Genomic DNA, 22,413 nt, shown 5'->3' with positions numbered 1-22,413 from the left:
ACACAAAATTATAATTTAAGTAGGATTTTTCCATGTATTAGAGACAGTTATGTTTCCTGTATGTGCAATATGCAGGATGACATTATATTCGTGTACTGTAACTTTGTAGCTTAAATTGTCTGAATGAAAGGCCCAAATATAAGGTTGTTTTTAGTTTTGTATTGCTTGTTCGCTCAATAAATAATTAAATAAATCCTTGTTGTGCGCGAACATTGTATGTTCTCATCCTATTGCAGGGAATTGAATTTGATCTCATTAGTTTAAATTTAGAGAGATACCCTGAATGTCTTTGAAGAAGGTCTGAAAAGCGAGAAGGGAGGATTCCTTTCATGCCTGGCCTATCTGCACCTCAAGGCCACTGGAAGAAAAGAAGAATCGTTAATTAAATGTTCCTGAGAAAATTTGCCGAAACTAAAATTGCTGCAAATAGATGATCACACCATATGACATCAGAAAGGGGACGAATATTGTCTTTTTGTATGATGCGCAGGGACAGAGTAACAGACTTCTGCTCATTTCGGAGGAGAGGGAGCATCGTAGAACGAGCTCCATAGCCTTAAGCTATCTGACCCATTTGACATGAGTACTTTTCAGGAAGTCAACATGTGCTGGCACCTTTGTGATATCATATAGAAAGATGAGTAGGTCCTTCTTCAGAATAGTGTAGGGAAAGGTTTAGATACTTTATATGAAGCGAGCACTTGATGCGGCTTCTATCCTTTGTTGTGTGCTTATTCTTGAATTTATCATCTTATGCCTCTTATGCCGAGTGACATATATTCGTAGACTTGGCTCTGTATTGATTTTTCTGTACCTATATACTTTGATATTACGATGTGTATACATCCTATTATTTTTGGCATTATCATAAATCCACAAAACTGGAATTCGAAGTCTGTGGTTCTTTAAAACAAGTCCAAGTTTGAAAGTATATTCTTGACTTGTTTACTACCTTTGACCACTTTTAGTAGGTAAATCAAAGACCATCCACTGGAGCTAGGAAGGAAAAGAGAACCCAAACCTAGCATGATCAGAAAGTTACACTGAAGTTTCTTTGTATTACGATTGCCATGGAAGTCTAGGGTTATACTTCCCTCATAAGGATCCCCTTTTCTGTTAATCATAAACTGAATAGAATCTGTGAGTATTGTCTGCCTGGTGATACATATCTACCAGCTGCCCATGTTCAGTTCCCCATAACTGGGATCCATACTCCAACGCAGTCAGTGTTCTGGTTCTGTGTGGCATGTTACAAGTGTCTTGTGCAGCTGAGAAAGCATATGCATTGAGAATGGCATCCTAAAATGATGGGTCCCTTTAGGATGTCATTATCTTTTGTGTACTTGTTTCTGCCTCTGGAATCTTTGCATTAGACCTCATGGATCTATGGGTGGAATTAGAATATACAGTATGTCTCTATCCTGCTAGACCCAACATTTTTGTCCAGCAAAAGACCCTGAGACACCCTCCTTCCTTGTGTTGTGATGCTCATCACATTGAGAGACCTTTCCAGTCTAACATCAAACATATCAAAGTCAGGCTGGTACACTGTAACACTTTGTCGGGCATCTTTGCTCCACTGAATAGGAGAATTATAAATGCCACTATATTGAAAGAGTGAAGACCCATTCCTAACCGTAGCAGAGAACAGCATAACATCCTCCTGTAGGATAACACTACGTAAGGACTCCTACTGCACTGACATACTGAAAGTATGCTAGGGCATTGCTTGAGGTTGTATTTAGGCCACATGAGCAGCTAACACCTTCTTTATTTTAGATATTCTCTATTTTAACTCCCTTGCTTTCATTTCTGTAAATAGCCTTTTTACTGGATTTTTAGTTAATTGCCTGCATTCACTTTTATTGTACTGTAGTTCCAAACCATCAACCACCTCCTGGAGCAAGTCTTGGCTACTCAGCCTTGCTTCTCCCAAGCAGTCACAAGTACAACAGAAGTAACTAAGTTATTCAGTTGTGGTGCAATGGAAACTGTGGCCCTGGGATACCAGTGGTAAATCATGTGGCACAGTAGGCACCAACCACTGATACTGCCCAATAACCACTGACTGCCCCAGGAACCTTATGAAAATCTTAACATTTTATTGAAAAACAACTGTAAGAAGAGTATCACATCCAGACCTCAGTGACCACCCTCAGAACTGTCAAGGATGGCTCCTTTCAGCTAGGGAGTTATAGCTTCAGTAAGTGGAACACATCTGGTGTTGATTATATTTGGGGGACGCGATTCACTGACAGAAATACAACCCATTCTACAAGATTGAGAGGAACCCGTAGACAGACCCACAGAGAGCCCACTTGAGAGGAAGACATGGACAGACCCATAGAGAGCCCAGTGGTGGCAGCCAATCACAACACTAGGGGCTGAACAAATTCTACAGAATCCAGTCATCAGAATCTCTAGGGAATGAACAAAGCATAGACAATTCAGCCATCAGCACCTCAAGCAAATGAAAAAAGCATACAGGATCCAGCCTTCAGAACCTCTTTGCAATGAACAAAGCATACAGGATCCAGCCATCAAAATCTCTAATCTATATATATATAGTCCAATGGTGCCCAGCATTGAGAGCCTAAAGGAGTAGGTGGGAATGCATGGAACTATCACAGAGAGTCCACAGACCCTTACGGTTATACTGTCACTGCGAGGCCAAAGCCATTTTGTATTATTTCTCACAGAGAGGTGAAACTCCATGGAAGGTCCACCACTAAATCCACGTCACAGTGAGAGACATTTACTGAGAGTCCACTGCCCATGGAAGGTCTTTCACTGAGAGTCCAAAGTCCATGAAAAGTCTTTCACTTAAATTCTACTGCCAATGGAGGGGCAACTCACACTGAAAGTTTCCAGTCATTGAGGAATAAATCTCAGTAGAGGATCTATCACTAACACTCCACAAACCATGGACAGCCCTTTCATGAGTGCTCACAGCCCATGGAGGACCATTTGTCACTGAGAACCCACAGCCCATGAAAGGTCTACCATTTAAAATCCACAATGCATGCAGGGTATTTTACGGTGTCTCCACAACCCAAAGAGGGTCATCATGGACAGTCCTGGAACCATGGAGGGACTTACACGTGGCGAACACAACCCCTGGGGATACCTCAGTGAGAGTTTACAGAACATGGATGATCATTCAGTGAGGCACCAAAAACCATGGAGGGTCTCTAAGTGGTAGTCAGCAGTTCATTGATGATCACTAACTGAGGGCTATCAGCTGACATAGGGGGATTGCTCATTCATGGTGTTATACCATACTATCAAGTTGTTTTAATATTGACCTAAAACGATCTAGAGGATAGACATATTATTCTAAACTAAACATCTATATAACCTGATGAATTACATATCAATATATAGTCCCCAATGGGTGCATTTTGAATGAATTGTGTTGCTGCATTTTGTAAAAGTTGCAATGTGTGGATCAGAACATAAGAAGACCAGTTTAGACTGAGTAACACACATCTGGTTTACTTAATATCAAGGGCTGGACCAAGATCTTCTATGAGTCAAAAGGCAGAAGTATATCAGTCTTCTGGAGTACTTTCAACATAAAATATCTAGTGGATATGAGTTTTGAAATCTGTAAAATAAATAAGTTATTTTGAATTGAAAATCACTCCCAAATTGTGAGCTGATTGTGCTGGATTTGATGGGGTATGAAAGGAGCTAGGTCACCAGTGAGAGGACCACACTTCTGGTTTACCTATCTGAAGATCTCAGTGTTAGTGGTATCACTCATTCGGGAACACCAGCTCTAAGTAAACAAGGGGTAAAGGGTTTCCCTGAATCTAGCTGTTCCAGGAACAACAATCACCTTTCATCTCTGAAAGAAACTTTTTCCAAAGTCCTGAAACTACACTGATGAATGCAAATATTTTCACTCCACTACCTTTCACCCTATTCTAAGCATCTTAACTATGCTGTGTGGCGATATATTGCTATACCATGGGTGACCAATCAATATCTTTATTTGTTTGGTTAATAAAAACCCATACAAACATGTTAAAACCTTAAAAGCAAGAGATACAGTACATTTGACTCCTGTTGAATGAATAAATAAAACATTATTTCTGCTTCAAAACCTAGAGTGGATTTATCCGATTATAACTAGCACCTAAAATCCCTTAATTATGTAATGATATAAAGTGCAAAAGCAGTGATAATAAAACCCTTTTAGGGTTTGATCCACTTTCGCTACTTCGTTATTGCAGGCGTGCTATGTGCTGTTAGTTAAGGTGCACTATGTTCAGTGAAAACTTTATCTAATATATCTGCGTTGGTGCACTTTCCTTGTTTTATTCTTTTATTCTGCAGTTGTTGTTGTTGTTTTTTTAATTAAACTGATCCTTGGGCTAGCATTCTAGTTTTCCGAGTCTGCTTGCCAGAGGAGTTTCCCTATTTGTATGAAAAATGTTACACCTCGGCAAGTCAAGATATTAGATATGCCCTCCATCCAGCAGATCACAGCTTGTCTGCATGTGCGAATGTTTAGATCATTAAAAATAGATTTTAAAAGTGATTTCCTTAAATCCTTAACTGCAGGGCATACACATAACAAATGAGTTATTGTCTCATTGAAATAGCCTCATAATCGACAGTTTGCTGCTTGTTGTTTGTTTTTCAATGGTGGCAGAAGATCCTTCGAGTCATGCATTCCTAAACGATATTGGAAGAAGCTCTTTTTTTATCTTGGTGCGAAAGTGGGCTGCTAGATAAGCTTGAGGCTTTACGTGTGGGTAGGAGTTTATCACTGTCCATGCATGTTGTAGTTTGGTAAGGATTTTTTTATCCTCCAGGAGGGATTTCTTCTTTGCAGAATTGTTGCAAACCTTATTGAGTTTTGCCCTTTCTTCCATGCTATCCCATACTGATTGAATATCCAGTTCCTCTAGAGATGTTCTCAAGTAAGCCCCCCATGTATTGGATATTTCTGGTCCATTTGAGCTTTAATCTCTGCCCAGCATAAGCTGTTCAATGAGCCTGGTTCAGAAAATCAGAATTTGTGGCACAGCTTCACAAAGGAATTCATGCTTCGAAATTTCTGGTCCTGGAGACCAAATTCTAACCGAACCTGTGCGGGGGATGTAGACTTGGGGAGACTAAATATGGCCTTATACACCTTAGTCTGAAGCTCACTCAATAACTCAGACTCCTTACCACACTATGTTTCTGGGCGGTATGACAGGGTAAGTAAAGTTTTAGGAGGTGGGTATAGGCCGAGCAGGCAATTGTTTTATTCATCAGTTTGAAGACGAAGATTAGTGATTGGGCTTAGCTCTTAATTCCATTTTCTGGTCCTTACATGTCGTGTTCTGCCCGGTTTTATGCCCAGGTATTTGTATGAATCTTGCTCTTCGACTTGATCACCGTTGACGTACCATTTAGACTTGTTTTTCTTAGGAGCCACCAGGCGTACGAACTTCGTTTTCTTTTTATTCAACTCCAAACTTTCCTGGTTGAGGTAGATTACCAGGTTGTTTATTGCTCTTTGCAGCCAATCGAACTTTGGCTCAACCCACAATGTCATCTGCGTATTGTAAATAAGGGATTGGCTCTTTGGCCTGGATGGGCGGATGACTCTTAGATGATAGCATGTGTTTGGTTGTGTCTGCTAGGTACAAATTGAATAGACTCGGTGCCAGAACAGAGCCTTGTTTTAGGCCGTGCTGGGTGTTTTTCCTGGCTGATAGTCTGCTCCTGTCGCCTAGTTTCACTCTCACCCAGGTTTTGCTGTGGAGGGCGATCATTCCATCTAGTAATTCAGTTGAAAGCACCCAGGTTTTTAGTTTTTCCCATAGTCGATTTCTGGTCACTCTATCGAACGCTGATTTCAGGTTGATGAAGCATGCAAGTAATTGTGTTTTTCTTCTTAATGCCTTGTCTGTTGAAAGTGCCAGAGTTGCCAGGTTTGCAGTCGTTCCCATTCCTGACCTAAAACCTGTTTGGAACATCGGAATTATGCTCTTCTCCTATATCAAGTCTTGGAGGTGGACTAGGATACACGATGCATATAGTTTGGCCTCTACATCAATCAGCAATATCAGTCTATAGATTTCGGGCTGGCTGCAGTTTCCATTTAAAAAAATTGGGTGGATTATGTTCCCTTTCCAGGAATTTGGTAACTTATTCTGTCTATATATGTAGTTGAAAATGGGTGTAAGGTAGTCTGTCAAGAAGTCAGGTGCTTGCTTAAATAGAGCATTTGGGAGCCTGTTCAGCCCTGCTGCCCACTCCGTTTTTAGTTTTTTTATTATTCCTCTTAATTGTTTGGCATCAGTTAGGATTTTTTGTCCATTACTACTTATCTCCGATTTTATCGGGTGTCGATCTTCCTGGGCTGGGGTCTGATTTTTACTTCTCCTTGCCTTTGCTCTTGTAATGCTTTAAGTGCCATGAGTTCCTTAGCACACTTATTATATTCCGTGTTATTATACATTTTTAGTACATGTTGTTTCAACGTTTCTTCGCATATTCCTGCTTCTAGTTGGAGTCTTGGTCCTTAGTTAAATTATTGATTATTGCCCAGAGTTCCCTGCTTGTTGCCAAATTATTTGCCCTAAGTAATTTATTCCAGATGGTTTCCCTGTACTCTGTTTTTGCTTCCCTGCATTTTTCCTTGTATTTTTTCCACATTTCCTTTAACTTGCTCTTGTCTGTTTTTATCCCCTTTCTTGCGGCCACTGCCTGAAGTCTCACTTCTCTTGCCATCCTTCTTTTCTGGTCTTGCAGCCGAATATTAAACAATGGTTCATTCCAGGTTTCTATTTTCTTCTGGTGTCAGGGAATGACTGGGAATTTTTGTATTAGGTCTTGACCCAAATGTTCCCATTTTTTACTATTTCTTGTTCTTTCAATGTCCCTGTTTGGTTCACGTGATCTTGAATTGTATCCATGATTGCCTTTGTGTCTGCTCCTCACCACTTTAATTTCCCCAAATTATACTTTTCTGGGTATTGAACTAAGTTCTTTCATTTTCGTAAGTGAACCAGTTTGATGTTAATCTTCACGATTTGAGGAAAATTATCACTTTCCGGGTGTGGACAGACTAGAAAGGAAGCAACCATGTGGATGAGGTTTTTACTAGCAAATATAAAATCAATTATTGATTGCCTATTTCCACTTAGGTGGGTAATGGCAGCTGGTCTGTCTCCTATTTCGTTTAGGTTCAGGATTGTTAAGCCTAGTGCTCCAACTCTCGATTTATTATTTGGTTCCCGGGTGGTCTTTCCTCTTCCTTCTGTTCTGTTGATATTGCTATTGAAATCTCCTGAAATAACCGGGTTACCATGTTCATGGGTCCTTTGCAGAACCTTTACCAGGTTCACCAGGGTAAGGATTTTTTCTTTCTTCGTCTTTTTCTCGGGATGGATTAGTATTAATTGCCAACATGTCTGGTTGGAGGGACATTTACCCGTGAGTTTTAATACTTGCAACTAATTTTCTCCGGCATCTAATTCTTTTGTTGACCAGAAGTGTTTTACCATAGCATGAATTCATAGTCCCCCCCTAGGATGCCCGAAGTTAGAAAATGTTTCTGCCAAAATGTGATATTCTGTATAACCCGGAATTGAGGTTGGTTTCATTTTCTTGGAGCAGTATTAGATCTTAGTTTTGCAGGTCTTGGCCCATTTCTCTGAAACCGTGGAAGTTCCTTGAACAGGTCTTAATTTTGTCCCCGTTGTTTGCGCCTGAGTGCACCCCCGCAATGTCATCAGGTTCTGTCCATGGATTTTCATCAGGTACATTTGTTGCTCAGGGCCATTGGCATCCATGACCAGTCCTGATTGTTACAGGGCTGAATTTCGAAGTTTGGTGGACTTAAAGTTACTTCTTTCTTTGTTGAGTTTTTTTGTGCGGGCGGTGTGGTATTACTAGCACCCCGTAGGCAACATTTTTAGCCTTTTTCTGTGGTTTGTCCCGTTTTTGGTCCCTCAGTGTTTTGTAAAAGGGGATATGGATATTTTGGCCATTTGTGGAGCCTTAGAGTGATTCCCCAGGCTTCAAATGTTGTTCTGGTTGCATAGATCTGGTCCACTAGTTCCTTAGAGATCCAAGTAGTTAAAGTCTCTTCTGTATCTGGGGAAGATGCCGTTTGATGGAATTCTACTGCTTAAAGATCTTGTGATGTTATTCCCCCTACTTCCGGTATCTCTTTGAACAGTGTTAACAATTTCCCTCGGTCCAGTGTGTCTTGTCTCCCTTTGGTTGGGTAATCTGGCACAAATATCAATTTTGATGTGGTCTCTCTGGTTTGGTTTAGTGATTTTGTGGTCTCGTCTTTGGCTGTTTGATGTTTTTGAATACTATGTGTTTCAGGGCCAGTTTGATTTTCTTGGCCAGCAAATTCTTTGGGAACCCTTTCTTGTGGTAAGGCAGAGCAACTTCCTTCGTCAGTTCCGTACTCCGGGTTCCCAGGCTTTTTGTATGTTGATACCCATTGAGTCTCAGTTTTAGACTCTGTGGTAAAAAACCTGCAGGTGTGTCCCAACCTGTTTAAGCTGACTGTTATCAGAATTTAGTTGCTTTCTTCCATGTTCCATTTATATTATCTGGAAAATTTACCCCTGGTTTACCTTACGCTTCGGCAGATTTATTCGTTTTCTTTTCAAGCACTTTTATGTTTGTTCTTTGTGCCTCCTTTTCTTGACTTAAGTGTCTGCGACCTGAAGGTGCTGTTGCTATATGGTCCCCTGGCGTTCTCGCTGCGCATTCTCCATTATTTGTCAATTGTTTTTGATCTCGCCGTCCTAAGTCTGTGCTTTTGCTCCCCTTGATGAAGCTCTTCTTGTTTAATTATGCTGGTATCTACCAAATTCATTTTCCCTTGTTTGCTGGAAGCTTGATCAGACAGATACGCTTGAATTTTATGTGATTTTTTGAGGTCGACAGAATTATTAGATAAATTGGACCCTGAAATAAAGGTATCTGAAGTCACTTCTTTGTTAGTTCTGTTTATTTTACTAAAAGTTGTTTGCTTAGTGAATATAGAGTAAATTTGTCCAGGACCGGGAGCGATTTGATTACTAAGCTTGAGTCTGGCCTTCCTGGCAGGTTTTCATTGCCTTTTCGTTTGTTTTCCTTCTCGCAAAAAACTGACGAAAGTCTGTTTTGCCTCAGCTAGATTTTCCCCTGTACCTGTTATTTCCTCTATTCGCTCTGCTTCCTCTTTATTTTCACTTACGACTCGTGTCACTTTTGTAGTTTTTGGAGGCTCTTCTTTGTCTTTGTTATCATCATTCTGTTTATGCACGATTATAGATTCTGCTTTCCATGTTTGTTGAACTGCCCCTAGTATACCTGTAAGGAACTCTGGGAGCATGGCCAGTTTATCAATTATTTTACCACAACCACAGTTAACCAATTGTTGTGGGCTGCTTACTAGCGCCTCTATACTGTCCCTGTTTTTAAGTAGGGTTGTAATTAATTCCAATTTTGTGTTTATTCCTGCAATGTGTTCTGCAATCAGATTGATTAGATCGATCTGCAACTCCATTATGTCTGTACGATCAGTCCTTAGGGTGTCTTGCGCTGTTACCCATCCGGAGGCAGGATCTGAAGGTAATGAGTCTATCTGATTGAGTCCTATCTGCTGTGATGCTGAATGTAGGGTTAGTCCTTAGTGTGTCCTGTGCTCAAATCCATCAGCAGGCGGGGTCTGTAGGTTATGCGTCTATCTGACGGAGCCCTATTTGGTATGATGCTGAATGTAGGGTCGGTCCTTAGGGTGTCCTGTGATTTGACACATCCAAAAACAGGATCTGGAGGTAATGAGTATATCTGAAGGAGGCATATCTGGTGTGATGCTGATGGTAGGATCAGTCCTTAGGGTGTCCTATGCTCTTACCCATTCACAGGCAGGATCTGGAGGTAATTTGGTTCCGCCGTGCGGGTCACAAAGCGGATGCAGGTCACTGTTGCAAACTCACTCATTGCATCTGTAATGGCAGCCAGATCTTCGGCACCTGAGGGACAACAGAAGAAAGTAGATGATGACATAAAGGGAGGCAGCTTAGAAAGGTATCTGTGAAAGACAAAGTTGGGCCTTGGTATAAAGGTGAACTCACTGTAAGTGGGACTGAGGGTGTAGGGCACAGGGACAGTCCCATCACTGGATTTAGGCCAGAAGCAGCTGTTGTTTGTACATATCCTGGCACTGCGGCCTGGTTGGACGGCAATGTCCCCCTCATGCACCAGCTGTGAGCTGCCTACAACAGTAAAACACAGGGACAGGAGTCAGTGTCTTACATAAAATCAGAAAGGAACAAGTGTACATGGTAGAGAAGGTAGATGATTTTAGACCGACAGCACAATCTCAAGAAAAAACAAGCATTGCTTAATGCATAAGGATGCGCCTATGTGATTAATAATAAGCTGTTTTTTGTTGTAGTTTGCTGAGTAGTTGTACAATATAAGTTAAAGAAAGTCTGTTGAAGTGTTACTACTTGTTCATGTACAAAAAGCCAATATATTGTGCTGTTCCTAGTGGTATAGTCGGGTAAGAGCAACATTCTGAAAAATGAAATAGGGAAATAATACAATGAATTGGTGTAATAGCAATTTTATGTGTTTAGATCTGTTCTGACTGCTGTTGGGCCTGCTGCCTTCACCTTCCGCACCATTCAAATCATGCCCCTAGTGCCTGCAAGATAACTGCATATATGACTGCCTGTTTATTAGTGAAATATAGCAAAATTTGGTGTGTAGAGGAGTTATGACACCTTTTGGTCTCAGTGGCACTGCACCTGCTGCACCATTGAAATCATGACACTAGTGCCTGCAAGGTGACTACACGTGTGACTGCTTATTTAGTAGTTAAATATAGCAATATTTGGTGTTTAGCAGAGTTCTGACAGATTTTGGCCCCGGTGCCACTGCCCCCTGCAGCACCATTGAAATTGTGGCTCTAGCCTGCTAGATAACTGCATTTGTGCCTGCCTGTTAAGTAGTAAAATTTAGCAATATTCTGCTTTAGTGGGGTCACTAGAGCTTTTGGCCCCTGTACCTTTACACCTACTGCACCATTCAAATCAGGCCCTCGTTTAACTGCAAGATAACTGCAATTGTGTCTGCCTGTATAGTAGTAAAAAATTGCAGTATTCGGTGTTTCAAGGAGTTCTGACAACTTTTGAGCCCGGCACCACTACACCTGCTGCACCATTCAAATCACGACTCTGGTGTTATTAGTAAAATATAGCAATTGTAGGTGTTTCATATGGTGTCTAGAGCTTTAACTCCTGGTGCTACAGCACCTGCTGCACCATTCAGATCATGACCCTATTGTCTGCTAGATAAATACACTTGTGATTGTCTTGTTTAGTAGTAGAATTTAGCAATAATCTAGGTTTAGTGGGGTCCCAAGAGATTTTTGCCCCAAAGCCACTGCCCCTGCTGCACCATTCTAATCATGCCCCTAGTGCCTACAAGATAACTGCATTGATGACTGCCTGTTTAGTAGTAAAATATAGCAATGTTAGGTGTTTAGGGAGGTCTGACAACTTTTTGGCCTGGTGCCACTGCACCTTTGCACCACTTTAAAATCATGACCTTAGTGCCTGAACGATAACTGCACCTGTTTAATTGTAAAATATAGCAAAAATCGGTGTTTAGTGGGGTGGCTGGAGCTTTTGGTCCTGGTGCCACTGTGTTAGGTTTGGAAATCCCATTCCTGCAATGCACTCGTTTTATGCTATATTTGGTTAGCAGTGTGTGGCTAAATAGACACCATTTGTATTCATGTTATGCAACCCACTGAGTTAGTCCCGTAATGTGCAGGCTTCAGTTAGCTAGTGTGACTCCGTTTTGTATTTCATAATCCCTTTAAGCTGTTTAGGCTGTGCCCGAACTAGGCCTCATTATTTAGTATTGCTTGCGTCAGCAGAACACTGCACTTCGTTATTATTTTCTCTTCTGTTCAAGGCTGCTTCCCAACTTACTAGTGAATAGGCCATTCTGCTCTTGCATACCTATCTGACTGTGTAGTTCTGCTCCCACGTTAGGAGACGTTGAGGCTCAGCACCGTAACCTTGAGTTACTGATAGCATGTACCCAACTGGCAGGTGGTAGCTCATCCCTCAGTGCCTTCTTTGTTCATGCTCAGCCCAGGCCGGTAACTTTCCATTGTGGGCGTGGTTTGAGGCTTTTGGGAAGAAATATTACGTGTTGCAGACTGTTGGTGGGACAGACCCTCGGTAGACCTCTTAGGGTGCAGGTCAGATTGGACTCCTCTGCAGATTATTGCTCATAAAGCATTTTTGTATTCTCTACTGTCTGACCGACTCTTCATTACTTGGGAAGGCATAGCAGGTGGTTGTAAGTAACCCGGGTGGCCGCTAAGGGTCACTTTCTTCAACTGCACCTGCTGAACTATTGAAATGACCATAGGGCTTGCTAGATAACTGCACTTGTGACTTCCTGTTTAGTAGTAAGATATAGCAATATTTGGCGTCTAGTAGAGTTATGACAACGTTTGGCCCTAATGCCACTGCACCTGCTGCACCATTTAAATCAAGCCCATTTTAACTGCAAAATAACTGCAATGGTAACTGCCTGTACAGTAGTGAGATAAATTAAAATTAGGTGTTTTGAGGTTTTCTGACAACTTTTGGGCCCGGTGCCACCGCACCTGCTGCACCATTCATATTATGACCCCGTTGTCTGGAAGGTAACTGCACTTGTGACTGCCTGCTTAGTAGTCAAATATAGCAATTTTAGGTGTTTAGCGGGATGCCTAGAGCTTCAGGTCCTGGTGTTATTGCACCGGTTGCACCATTGAATTCATGACTCTGTTATCTGCAAGGTAACTGCACTTTTGACTGCCTGTTAAGTTGTACATTTTATCAATATTTGAACAAAGGGGGGGACAGGGGTGGACGACATTTAACGGGGTCCAGTGTACAAGTCCATAAACTCGTAATGCAAAGAGAGTACAAAGTTCCCCGGGAAGAGTGTAGGAGTAGAGGTGTGTGTGCTAGGAAGTGCACCTGTTGCGCCACTGAAATCCTGAACCTGTTGTCTGCAAAGTAACTGCACTTATAGCGGTCTGTTTAGTTGTAAAATATATTGTCTTTATTTTTAACATGTAATGTTTATGACAACATTTAGAATTTGATCATAATGACCAAATCGATTAAGATGAAGAAAAGAAATCTAATAATGCCTACAAAGTGTAAAGAAAGAAACAGAGACATGAATATGAAATCTCACAAACATTCTAATGCTAAAGCATCTGCTTTACACAATTAAGTAATAAAAAACAAGCATTCCAGCATACTGTTAGAAACTGTCTGCCTTTTCTGCTGGAAGAGATTTTATCTTTACATTGAAAGGGGCTTAAACAGTGTGATCATTACACAAGGTGGGACTGAGCAGATTTTGAGACCAGCAGGGGATGATTCCCAAGCAAAAAGTCCAATAACACAAAAGGGCCCTGGGTCTGACTAAAGATAGCAGAGGAGTGTCCCTTTTATAGGACGGGTTCCTCACCCACCCGAGGGTGGCATGCTTCATCATAGGATAACCTCCTCACAATGCGAGCCTGGTCTCAAAGCGGGCTGCAACCCCCTCACTGAGAGGGAGGAGCTCAGGGATGTTTTAAGTGTGAGATAAGCGGTATACTAAAGCCTGTAGATGAGCGGGTATGGTGAAGGTAGAGCAAATGTTTGTGGGAGTGAAGGTGAGTTAAAACCAACTACAAAGGATACCAAAAACTTTATTGGGGCATCCCGGGGTTAGGATTAAGAACAAAACCTATTACAGAAGTAGATTAAACCTGTCATGTGTAGTGATGGTCGACATGTTTCAGCCTCATATCCTCTGTAGAGGTGTAGCGACTTTCTTCAGGACCAAAGATGTGAAGTATGCCTCTCAATGTTTAACAGAGACATACATAACCAAAAGAAGGTATACTGAACCAGTGGTTGGAGTGAATCGTCACTCAGATAGGGTCCCACCATATCTGTTACCTGCTATGTCAGGTAGCTACAGACCCCTGCACCTCGGCATGATGCTAGAGGGGGAGTCTATATCCTATGGGAACATTTTTGAGGGAAGTTAACCAATTGTAGGTAGAGGACAGTTGGCAGTTGACCCCAGGTGTTTATTTTCAAAAAATGGGGGGAGATTTTCATAGTTTGAACCTGTCCAATATAAATCATGAATACAGTCATTCTGTTGTCAGAACCTGGACTCCCAAAGCAGGAGCAAACCCTGTCTGTTGAATTATTCACAGGTCTGATTTGTATGTTTAGTAAAACGCTCATTTGTAATCTCTCAAGTAAAATACATGGCCAAATCTGGGATGTACTCTAAAGGAACCCTCGTTTCAGAGCACCCTGCACGAGCCCGTCAACAAAAACGACAGGTACAAGACAAGTTTATGAATTGTAATTGGACATAAAAGAGAAAAATCTCCAAGTAAGAGGAAAATATATTGCCCGCAAGTATTTGTATAGCAGAGCATCTACCGATTAGTTACAGTATGGAAACAGATTGCTCAAATTAAATTGGAGCATACCATGCAATGTATCATGTTCTATGCCAGGCACTGGTTAGAACCTGTATTCTACAATTGCAAAAAAAGGGGGGAAAGAAGGAGAAAAAAACTTACCTTGACCACAGCGATTGGTGGGCGTCCAATCGTTCCGCGGACATAAATTTTCAAGAGGAAGGAAAGAGTTTTAAATTCAAGCGGCTAAGCACATGTCCCGGAAATGCCCTTTCTGGGTGTGATAGGGCGACAAAAGTGCTGCTCACATGCTACAAGAATCATGGCACTGTAGTTCCAGGTTGTGAAGTCATATTTTCAGCAGGAGTGGAAGAGAATGTAGATCAAGTGGTTATGCGCATATCTTGACCCACCCCTTCCTGGTTGGTAGGACTACAGAGGCGCTGGGATTGGTAGTGCAAAGGAAACTGCTGGCATATTGTAAAATCTGAGAATAATAAATCCAAGTTGTAATAGTAACCAATATAATTGTCATCGTAAAACACAATCGAAACATGCATGAAGGCCACAGGAGCTATTCTCCAGGCCGGTCACGTGAGGCGGGGCGGTCTCATGGTTAAGAGTTACAGTACTGTGTAGTACAGCATGATATGTAGTGGGACATGCATTTAACAGAAAAAAAGCTTGGTTCTGTCATTCAAAAAAAGAAGGTGATGATTCAGACATATTTAGCATAAGGCAAGCCAGAATGGGTACTGTTAAACAATTAGAGCATTGCTTTGCCAACAGTGGCTGGCAAATGATTACAACATTTCTACTAGAAAGTGTAAATTTTCTTCAAGAAAGTAAAAAGAAAAATAATTAGTGGAGGCAGGAAAACAAGGTTGTCACCAAATAGGTACTGTAGGACCTCATGAAGTCAAAGCAGCCAGGCAGAAAATGTGGGCAAATACCTGCTGGTTCATTAACCAGCTCACGCTGGGCGCTCTAAATCATCCTGTGAACAAATCATCTGCTAGAAACACATCTGTATTGTGTTTAATGACTCTCAATATGTGCACTGAAGTGTTCCCAAAGTGGCTAAGGTCTTCCTAGCATGGATTGTACCAGCTACTGTGCTCCCAATGGTTCAGTTGATGGGAAGGTGTTATGTATGCACTAAGTAGGACCACGGAATGTCATCTTTCAGGCCCTCTTTATCACTTTTTAGTCTAAACACCCATCGTTGTTCTCTTATGAAGAGGTATTGGGATACATTGGTAGTGCTGGGAGTTATGTTCGGTTTGTCAAGAACTGTCCAAGTTAGATCATCAGGGGCTAGATGTAGGTAAATCTTTTTTACCGATTCTAAAATACCGAATTTTACTGATTCGGTATTTTAGAATCGGTAAATTAGATGTAGGTAATAATTCAGTATTTTTTACCGAATCGGTAAGATTGGGTAATTACCAAATCGGTATTTACCGATTCGGTATTTGCTATTGATTCCTATGGGCCTGGTGGCCCATAGGAATGAATGTCAATTACCAAATCGGTAATTACCAATTCGGTAAATACCGAATAATTCAAGGGTGGCAGGGTGTCACTTTGACACCCTTTTGCACCCCTGATTAATGCTTGTGTGCCATGAGGCACACATACAGGCCCTAAGGTACACAGGTGTAAATGCACATATTTGCATTTACATAAGAATTCGTTATTTACCACCAACTAACAGTTGGTGGTAAATAACGAATACTTAAAGCCTAGTAGCACTGTTTACAGTGCTACCTACATCTCAAAACACACATGATTCGGTAATTTTACGGAATCGGTAATTTTACGGAATCGATAAAATTACCGAATCAGTAAAATTACCAATTCGGTAAAATTACCGATTCGGTAAAGTTACCGAATCTGGTTTTTTTAATGCCCTACATCTCAGTATTCAAATACCGGTCGGATACCTACATCTGGCCCCAGGTATGTGTTTCTTTTCTTAGAAATGTGTAGTCAGTTTGGTGATTTGTTTAATGCAGCGAATTCTACTTTTGTGTTCTGTAATATGTGCTTTTATTTTCCTTGTCATACCTATGTATCTCATGCCACAGGGGCATGTAATAAAGTAGATGAGATGATCATAGTTACAATTAGTGTGGACTCTCTGCCCCCAGGGTCTATTAGTGCCTATATCTATATGGGTTGGATGACTAGTTTGAGGGCAGACACCACACAAAGCACAGGGGAGGTGTCCTTTCACAGGAGGAAGACTCCAAAGGTTGGTCTGAGTGTTTGGGATGGAAGACTGTGGTCGTGTGTATCAATTTGTCCTTGAGGTTAGCACTTCTCTTAAATGCAAACAAAGGGTGCAGTAATGTCATAGAGCCTTTATTTAATATTGCCCAATTTTTATTGAAGGATTTCTGCAGCAGACACGACATACTGCTAAAGGTGTTCATTGAAATTTGTCTTTCTTCAGGTTCCTTAGGGGGCTCTGTTTCGAAAAGGGCCTCCCGATTATTGTTTCTGGCTCTTTTAGCTGACGTACGAACCAAGAATTGTGGATATTGATGGTCAAGTACTTGCCACTGTAAATTGGCCTCAAGAAATTTATATTTCTTGGTCTCTGAGCAGTTGTGTCTGAGCCTTAGAAACCGACTGAATGGCCGCTTGAATTTAAAACTCTTTCCTTCCTCTTGAAAAATTCTGTCCACGTCGTGATCAGACGCCCACTACTCACTGTGGTGTTTTTTTCCCCCTTCTTTCCCCCTCTTTTTTGCACTTCTGCTTTGCAGGTTTTAACACCGCCTGGCATAGTACATGATACATTGTATGGTATGCTCTAATTTAATTTGAGCAAACTGTTTTCATACCGTAACTAATCAGTAGACACTCTGCTGTACAAATACTTGTGGGTGGGCACGATATATTCCTCTTACTTGGGGATTTCTCTCTTTTATGTCCAATTACAATTCATAAATGTGGCTTGTACCTGTGTCTTTTGTTGATGAGCTTGTACACTGTGCTCTGAAACAATGGGCGTACTGTATCTGGTTATATGCCTCTTTATAACATCACCTTAGAAGATGCCGTACCCGCCCTGTAATACCATATATTGTAGGCGTGAGATCTCCTCCATGGTGTGGATGTGGTTGGTTTGTTCCGAGTACACCACAGATTTAGTTATGTATTTACTTGAGAGATTACAAACGAGCGTATTACTAAACATACACATCTAACCTGTGAATCGTTCAACAGACAGGGTTTACTCCCGCTCTGGGAGTCCAGGTTGTGACAGTAGGATTACCGTATTCATGATTTATATTGAATAGGTTCAAACTATGAATATCCCCTCCTTTTTTTTTAAAATAAACGCCTTCAATCAACTGCCAACTGTCCTCTACCTACAACTGATTTACCTCCCTCAATATTTTTCCCATAGGATATAGATGTCCCCTCGAGTACCGTGCCGAGGTGCAGGGGTCTATAGCTACCTGACATAGCAGGTAACACATATACCGGTGGGACTCTATCTAAGTGACAATTCACTTCAACCACTGGTTCAGTATACCTTCTTTTGGTTATGTATGTCTCTGTTAAACATTGAGAGGGATACTTCACTTCTTTGGTCCTGAAGAAAGCCGTTACAGCTATATGGATGGTATGAGGTTGAAACATATCGACCATCACTATACTATGACAGATTTAATCTACTCCTGCCATAGGTTTTGTTCTTAAACCTAACCCCGGGATGCCCCAATAAAGGTTTGTATATCCTTTGGAGTTAGTTTTAACTCACATTCACTTTCACAAACCTTTGCTCAACCTTCACCACACACTGCTCCTCTACAGGTATTAGAATACCTCTCATCTTACACTTAAAACATCCCTGAGCTCCTCCCTCTCAGTGTGGGGGTTGCAGCCCACTTTGTGACCATGTTCACATTGCGAGGAGGTTATCCTATGATGAAGCATGTCACCCTCAGGTGGGTAAGGGAATCCGTCCATTAAAGGGACACTCCTGCACTCCTCTGCTATCTTTAATCAGACCCAGGGGCCTTTTTGTGTTATAAGGCTTAAACAGTGTGAACAGCTTTAGTAGAAGTAGTGTAAAAGTGCAGCCAAGGGAAGTTAACAAAAAAAAAAGTTCCTCACAAAAGCAAATAAATACAGTAATTTGGCTATGGGAACTGATAAGAGCCCTCATTAAATATATATGAAATACGAGAGATCTCACAAGCATAGGGCAAGCCCTGTGGAGGCAAAATCTAATACAAAATGCAAGAACCCCTTGTGGAGGAGGAAGATGCGGCCATTTCAGGTACAACATCAAACCATGGCCTACGCACAAACTTAAGAAATCAAATTACCCTAAGGACAAAATAGGGCCTCAGCACATAGGCATGCACAGTGAGTGATTGCAGTTGTTAATGTTTACTCGAAATGGTTTCTTGTGTCTTATATTCCTATATTGTTGTCATTTTGTCATTTCAGGAGTTATTTATGGCACTACTAAAATCATTTTACTGACTTGCCATAATATCATTGAGCATATTAAGACAGAAAAATCAGATTAACAACTGCGATTACTAACTGCCTTTTAAGTACGCCATATCTTCTTTCAGCCAACACCACCAGTAACATCACAAACGTGGACAGTGGCATCCATTTGACCCTATCAGCACCCTAGATTCCATGTAATTCTTCGTCCACACATTTGTATTGATAAAGTCTTTAAATCTAAATAAGGATTGGACATGTCATATCTGTGTTACATACAAGTATGAACCAATATATAGAATTCTTTGAATGTGTTGCAGCGCAGTTGAAGGTCTTTTGCAAAGGTTGGTCACCTTTCTGTAGCTTATTGCTGTGTTTGGGTGTTAAATTGGTACACCTTGGCTCAGGTTCACAGCTCACTGTCTTGTAATAGAGTGCAGCGCCCTGAAGTTTTCTCTTACCTTGGTTCTCTTTGGTGATCTCGAGGAGGCCCTAATTCACTATTTCACAACAACATCTAGTGCCCAGAAGCCTGAGGTTTTCTCTTACCTTGGTTCTCTTTGGTGAGGATCTGGAAGACACCTGCCTTTAGGCTCACAGCTGACTATCTTGTGACACACTGTAGTTTCCAGAGGCCCTGAGGGTTTCTCTTACCCTGGTTTTCTTTGGTGATCTTGAGAATGTCTGAGTTTAATGTCTCAATTGACTATTGCATATATATAAAGTCTAGTGTCCAGAGCAGAAAGTTGGTTCAGTATATACTATACCAAAGTAGGGTATAGTGTGCACAGAGTCCAGTGGAACACCAGAGGCTTTAAAGAGGTTAAAGTAGATAATACATTATTCTATGATGTGGTAGTGTGGTTGAGCAGTTAGGCTTATCAGAGGAGTGTTAAGAATGTGTCATACTCAGGCAAGAAATGATTACACACACTCAAAGACTGAGTCCAAGGCCAATTGTTTTGTATGAAAAAATATGCTTTGTTACTTTTATTTCTAGCACCAAGAGAACCCTGTCGCAGGTAAATACCAGTTTTAATAAAGAAGTACTTTTCAGGTACAGTAAATTGTGTTTGCAAAAGCAGTCAAAAATACATTACAGTATATTGATAATACTTTACAATGTCAAATAAGCTGTAATAGAACTTAACAATTGCAATAGAGGGACATTTAGTGCAATAGGAAGAAATGCACTGCAATCTTATGGAAGGAAAACAGCTATGCACATTTATAGGTAAGTACACATCCAGTCTTTGGGGGTTTACACTGGGCAAGGATCAGCTCAAGGTAGGTACTTCACCAACAGCAACACTGGGGCGGCCGGGTGCAGAGGTCACTGGGCCCAATGTTAGCCAATGGAGACTGGGGGCACCCACAAGAGGTGGTGGTTGCAGGTAAGTACCTGTGGTTTCAGGAACAGGCACAGGGGGATAAAGCAAGCACAGGGCCAGAAGGCAACACCGACAATACACCACCAGCGGCACAGGGGCACCCAATGCAAGCAAATAGAAATCTCAGTCACACAAAGAGGATGCAGGCTCGGACCAGGTGCTGGATGAAGGTGACCAACAGCTGGGCAGGTAAGTGAAGATGTCGAGGGATGCCTGAGCACCATCGGTTGGGCTCGCTAAGGTCGGGGCTGAGGATGCAGGGGTGCCTTTAGGTGTCAGATCTTCTTTACCGGAGCCGGTTGCAGTCAGGAGGGCCCTTCATGATGCGAGCTGCAGGCGTCTTTGTGGAGTGCAGGGGAGTTCAGCCACTGATGGAGTCAAGGTCAGGCTCACTGGGGAGACTTCACTGCACAGGTGAGCCACTAAGAATTGGCCCGGGGGTGTTGGGTGCAGAGTGGGCAGGAGTCATGGTTCCCGCTGGATACGTAGTCCTTGTAATTGTTTCCTCGTGGACACGGTCGATCTGGTCTTTGTTGAACAGCAGGCAGTCTTCCTTAGGTTTCTGGAAGTCAGGGGTCATCTTCCTTGCAGGGTCTATAAGCAGGAGACAGGCCAGTAGGGCTGGGGCCAAATCAGTGGTAGTCTGTAGGCTGGGCTGCACAGTGTCTTCTTTATCCTACTTCTTATTAAGTTACAGGATTATGAGGATCAAAGTTCAGGGGTGCCCCTAAATACTGAATTTAGGGGCGTTACTAGCACTGGCAGGAAGTAGCCAATGGGCTACTTACGTTTAGGGTGACTACACAATTTTTATGTCCCCCTTTGGGGAGCAGGCATCCCCTAACTTTATTGGCTAGAATCCTTCCATTCAAGATGTAGGATTTTCTAAGGAGGTATCTCCATGGTGCAAGGCATTTTAGGGCTGGTACTGGCTAAGAGGGGACACACCTCTCCTGACAACAAATTTTCCCACAGACTTTGCCACTAAAACTTGGGCTGGGTCAGGGGGGCGGGCTTCACCACTGGCTGGAGAGGCCCTGCCGAGCATAACAAAGGGCTGGGAGCCTTTGATGCTCACTGCCCTGAATGCTGTACCTGCCTGGGGGTAGGTGCAAAGCACCTACATCCCAAGCAAGCTTTTTTCCTTGCCCATGAGAGCACAAGGGCTCCCATCTCTGGGAATAAGAAATATGTCTGAGTGTGGCAGGCTGGTGCAGACCAGTCAGATGCACACTAGAGAGTTGGTCGTTTTTCAGGGGGCATCTCTAAGATGACCTCTGGGTGCATTTTACAATAAACCCAACACTGGCATCAGTGTGGGTTTCTCGTGCTGAGAAACCTGATACCAATCTTCTTAGCATTCAGTAAAGCCAACATGTATCTGTGGAGTTTGTAATGACAAACTTCCAGCCCATGTACTCAGTATGGCATCACTGCCCTTAAACAATGTCTATGACTAGACTTAGACACCATAGGGGCATATTGCTCATGCAGGTATGCCCACACCTGCGGTATAGTGCACCCTGCCGTAGGGCTGTGAGGCCCGCGAGAGCAGTGACTTACCTATGCCATAGGCAGTGGCTGTGGGCATGGCATGTGTGCCATGTCACCTTTAGTTTTTGTCTGCACCAAAGCATACAGTCTGCAATGGCAGTGCATATATGTTAGGTGAGGGGTCTCTGAGGGTGGCACAATACATGCTGCAGGACTTAGAGACCCTCTCTGGTTACAAGGCCCTGGGTACCACCAGTACCTTTTACAAGAGACTTCTATGTGGGCAAGAGGAGTGCCAATTGTGGAAACAAAGGTACAGTTTTGGAAAAGTACACAGTTACTGGGAACCTTATTAGCAGGGACCCAGTGCACATTCCGTCAAAGTGCATCAGACATCAGGCAAAAAGTGGAGGGTAACCATGCAAAAAGAGGCACTTTTCTACACCCAGAAGCCTGAGGTTTTTTTTCACCTTGGTTCTCTTTGGTGATGATCTGGAAAGACGTCAGGGCTCGGTGTCACAGCTAACTATAGTGTTATAAAGTCTATTGCCCAGAGGTCCGAGGTTTTCACTTACCTTG

General features: G+C 42.2%; 1 protein-coding gene across 1 annotated transcript in view; it reads right to left on the bottom strand.

The window, feature by feature from the left end:
• The window catches only part of LOC144826363 (embryonic protein UVS.2-like), a 99,155-nt gene that overhangs the window by 71,815 nt on the left and 4,927 nt on the right, over nucleotides 1-22,413 (bottom strand). Inside the window, exons 4-5 of the mRNA XM_078684690.1 lie at nucleotides 10,092-10,232; nucleotides 9,872-9,989 (exon numbers count right to left, since the gene is read on the bottom strand). Coding sequence (XP_078540816.1) covers nucleotides 9,872-9,989; nucleotides 10,092-10,232 — 259 coding nt within the window. The remainder of the gene's footprint in view (nucleotides 1-9,871; nucleotides 9,990-10,091; nucleotides 10,233-22,413) is intronic.

This window comes from Lissotriton helveticus, chromosome 3_2 (genome assembly GCF_964261635.1).
Source record: "Lissotriton helveticus chromosome 3_2, aLisHel1.1, whole genome shotgun sequence".
Classification (NCBI taxonomy): Eukaryota; Metazoa; Chordata; class Amphibia; order Caudata; family Salamandridae; genus Lissotriton; species Lissotriton helveticus.
This window is presented reverse-complemented; position numbering and strand designations above follow the sequence as displayed.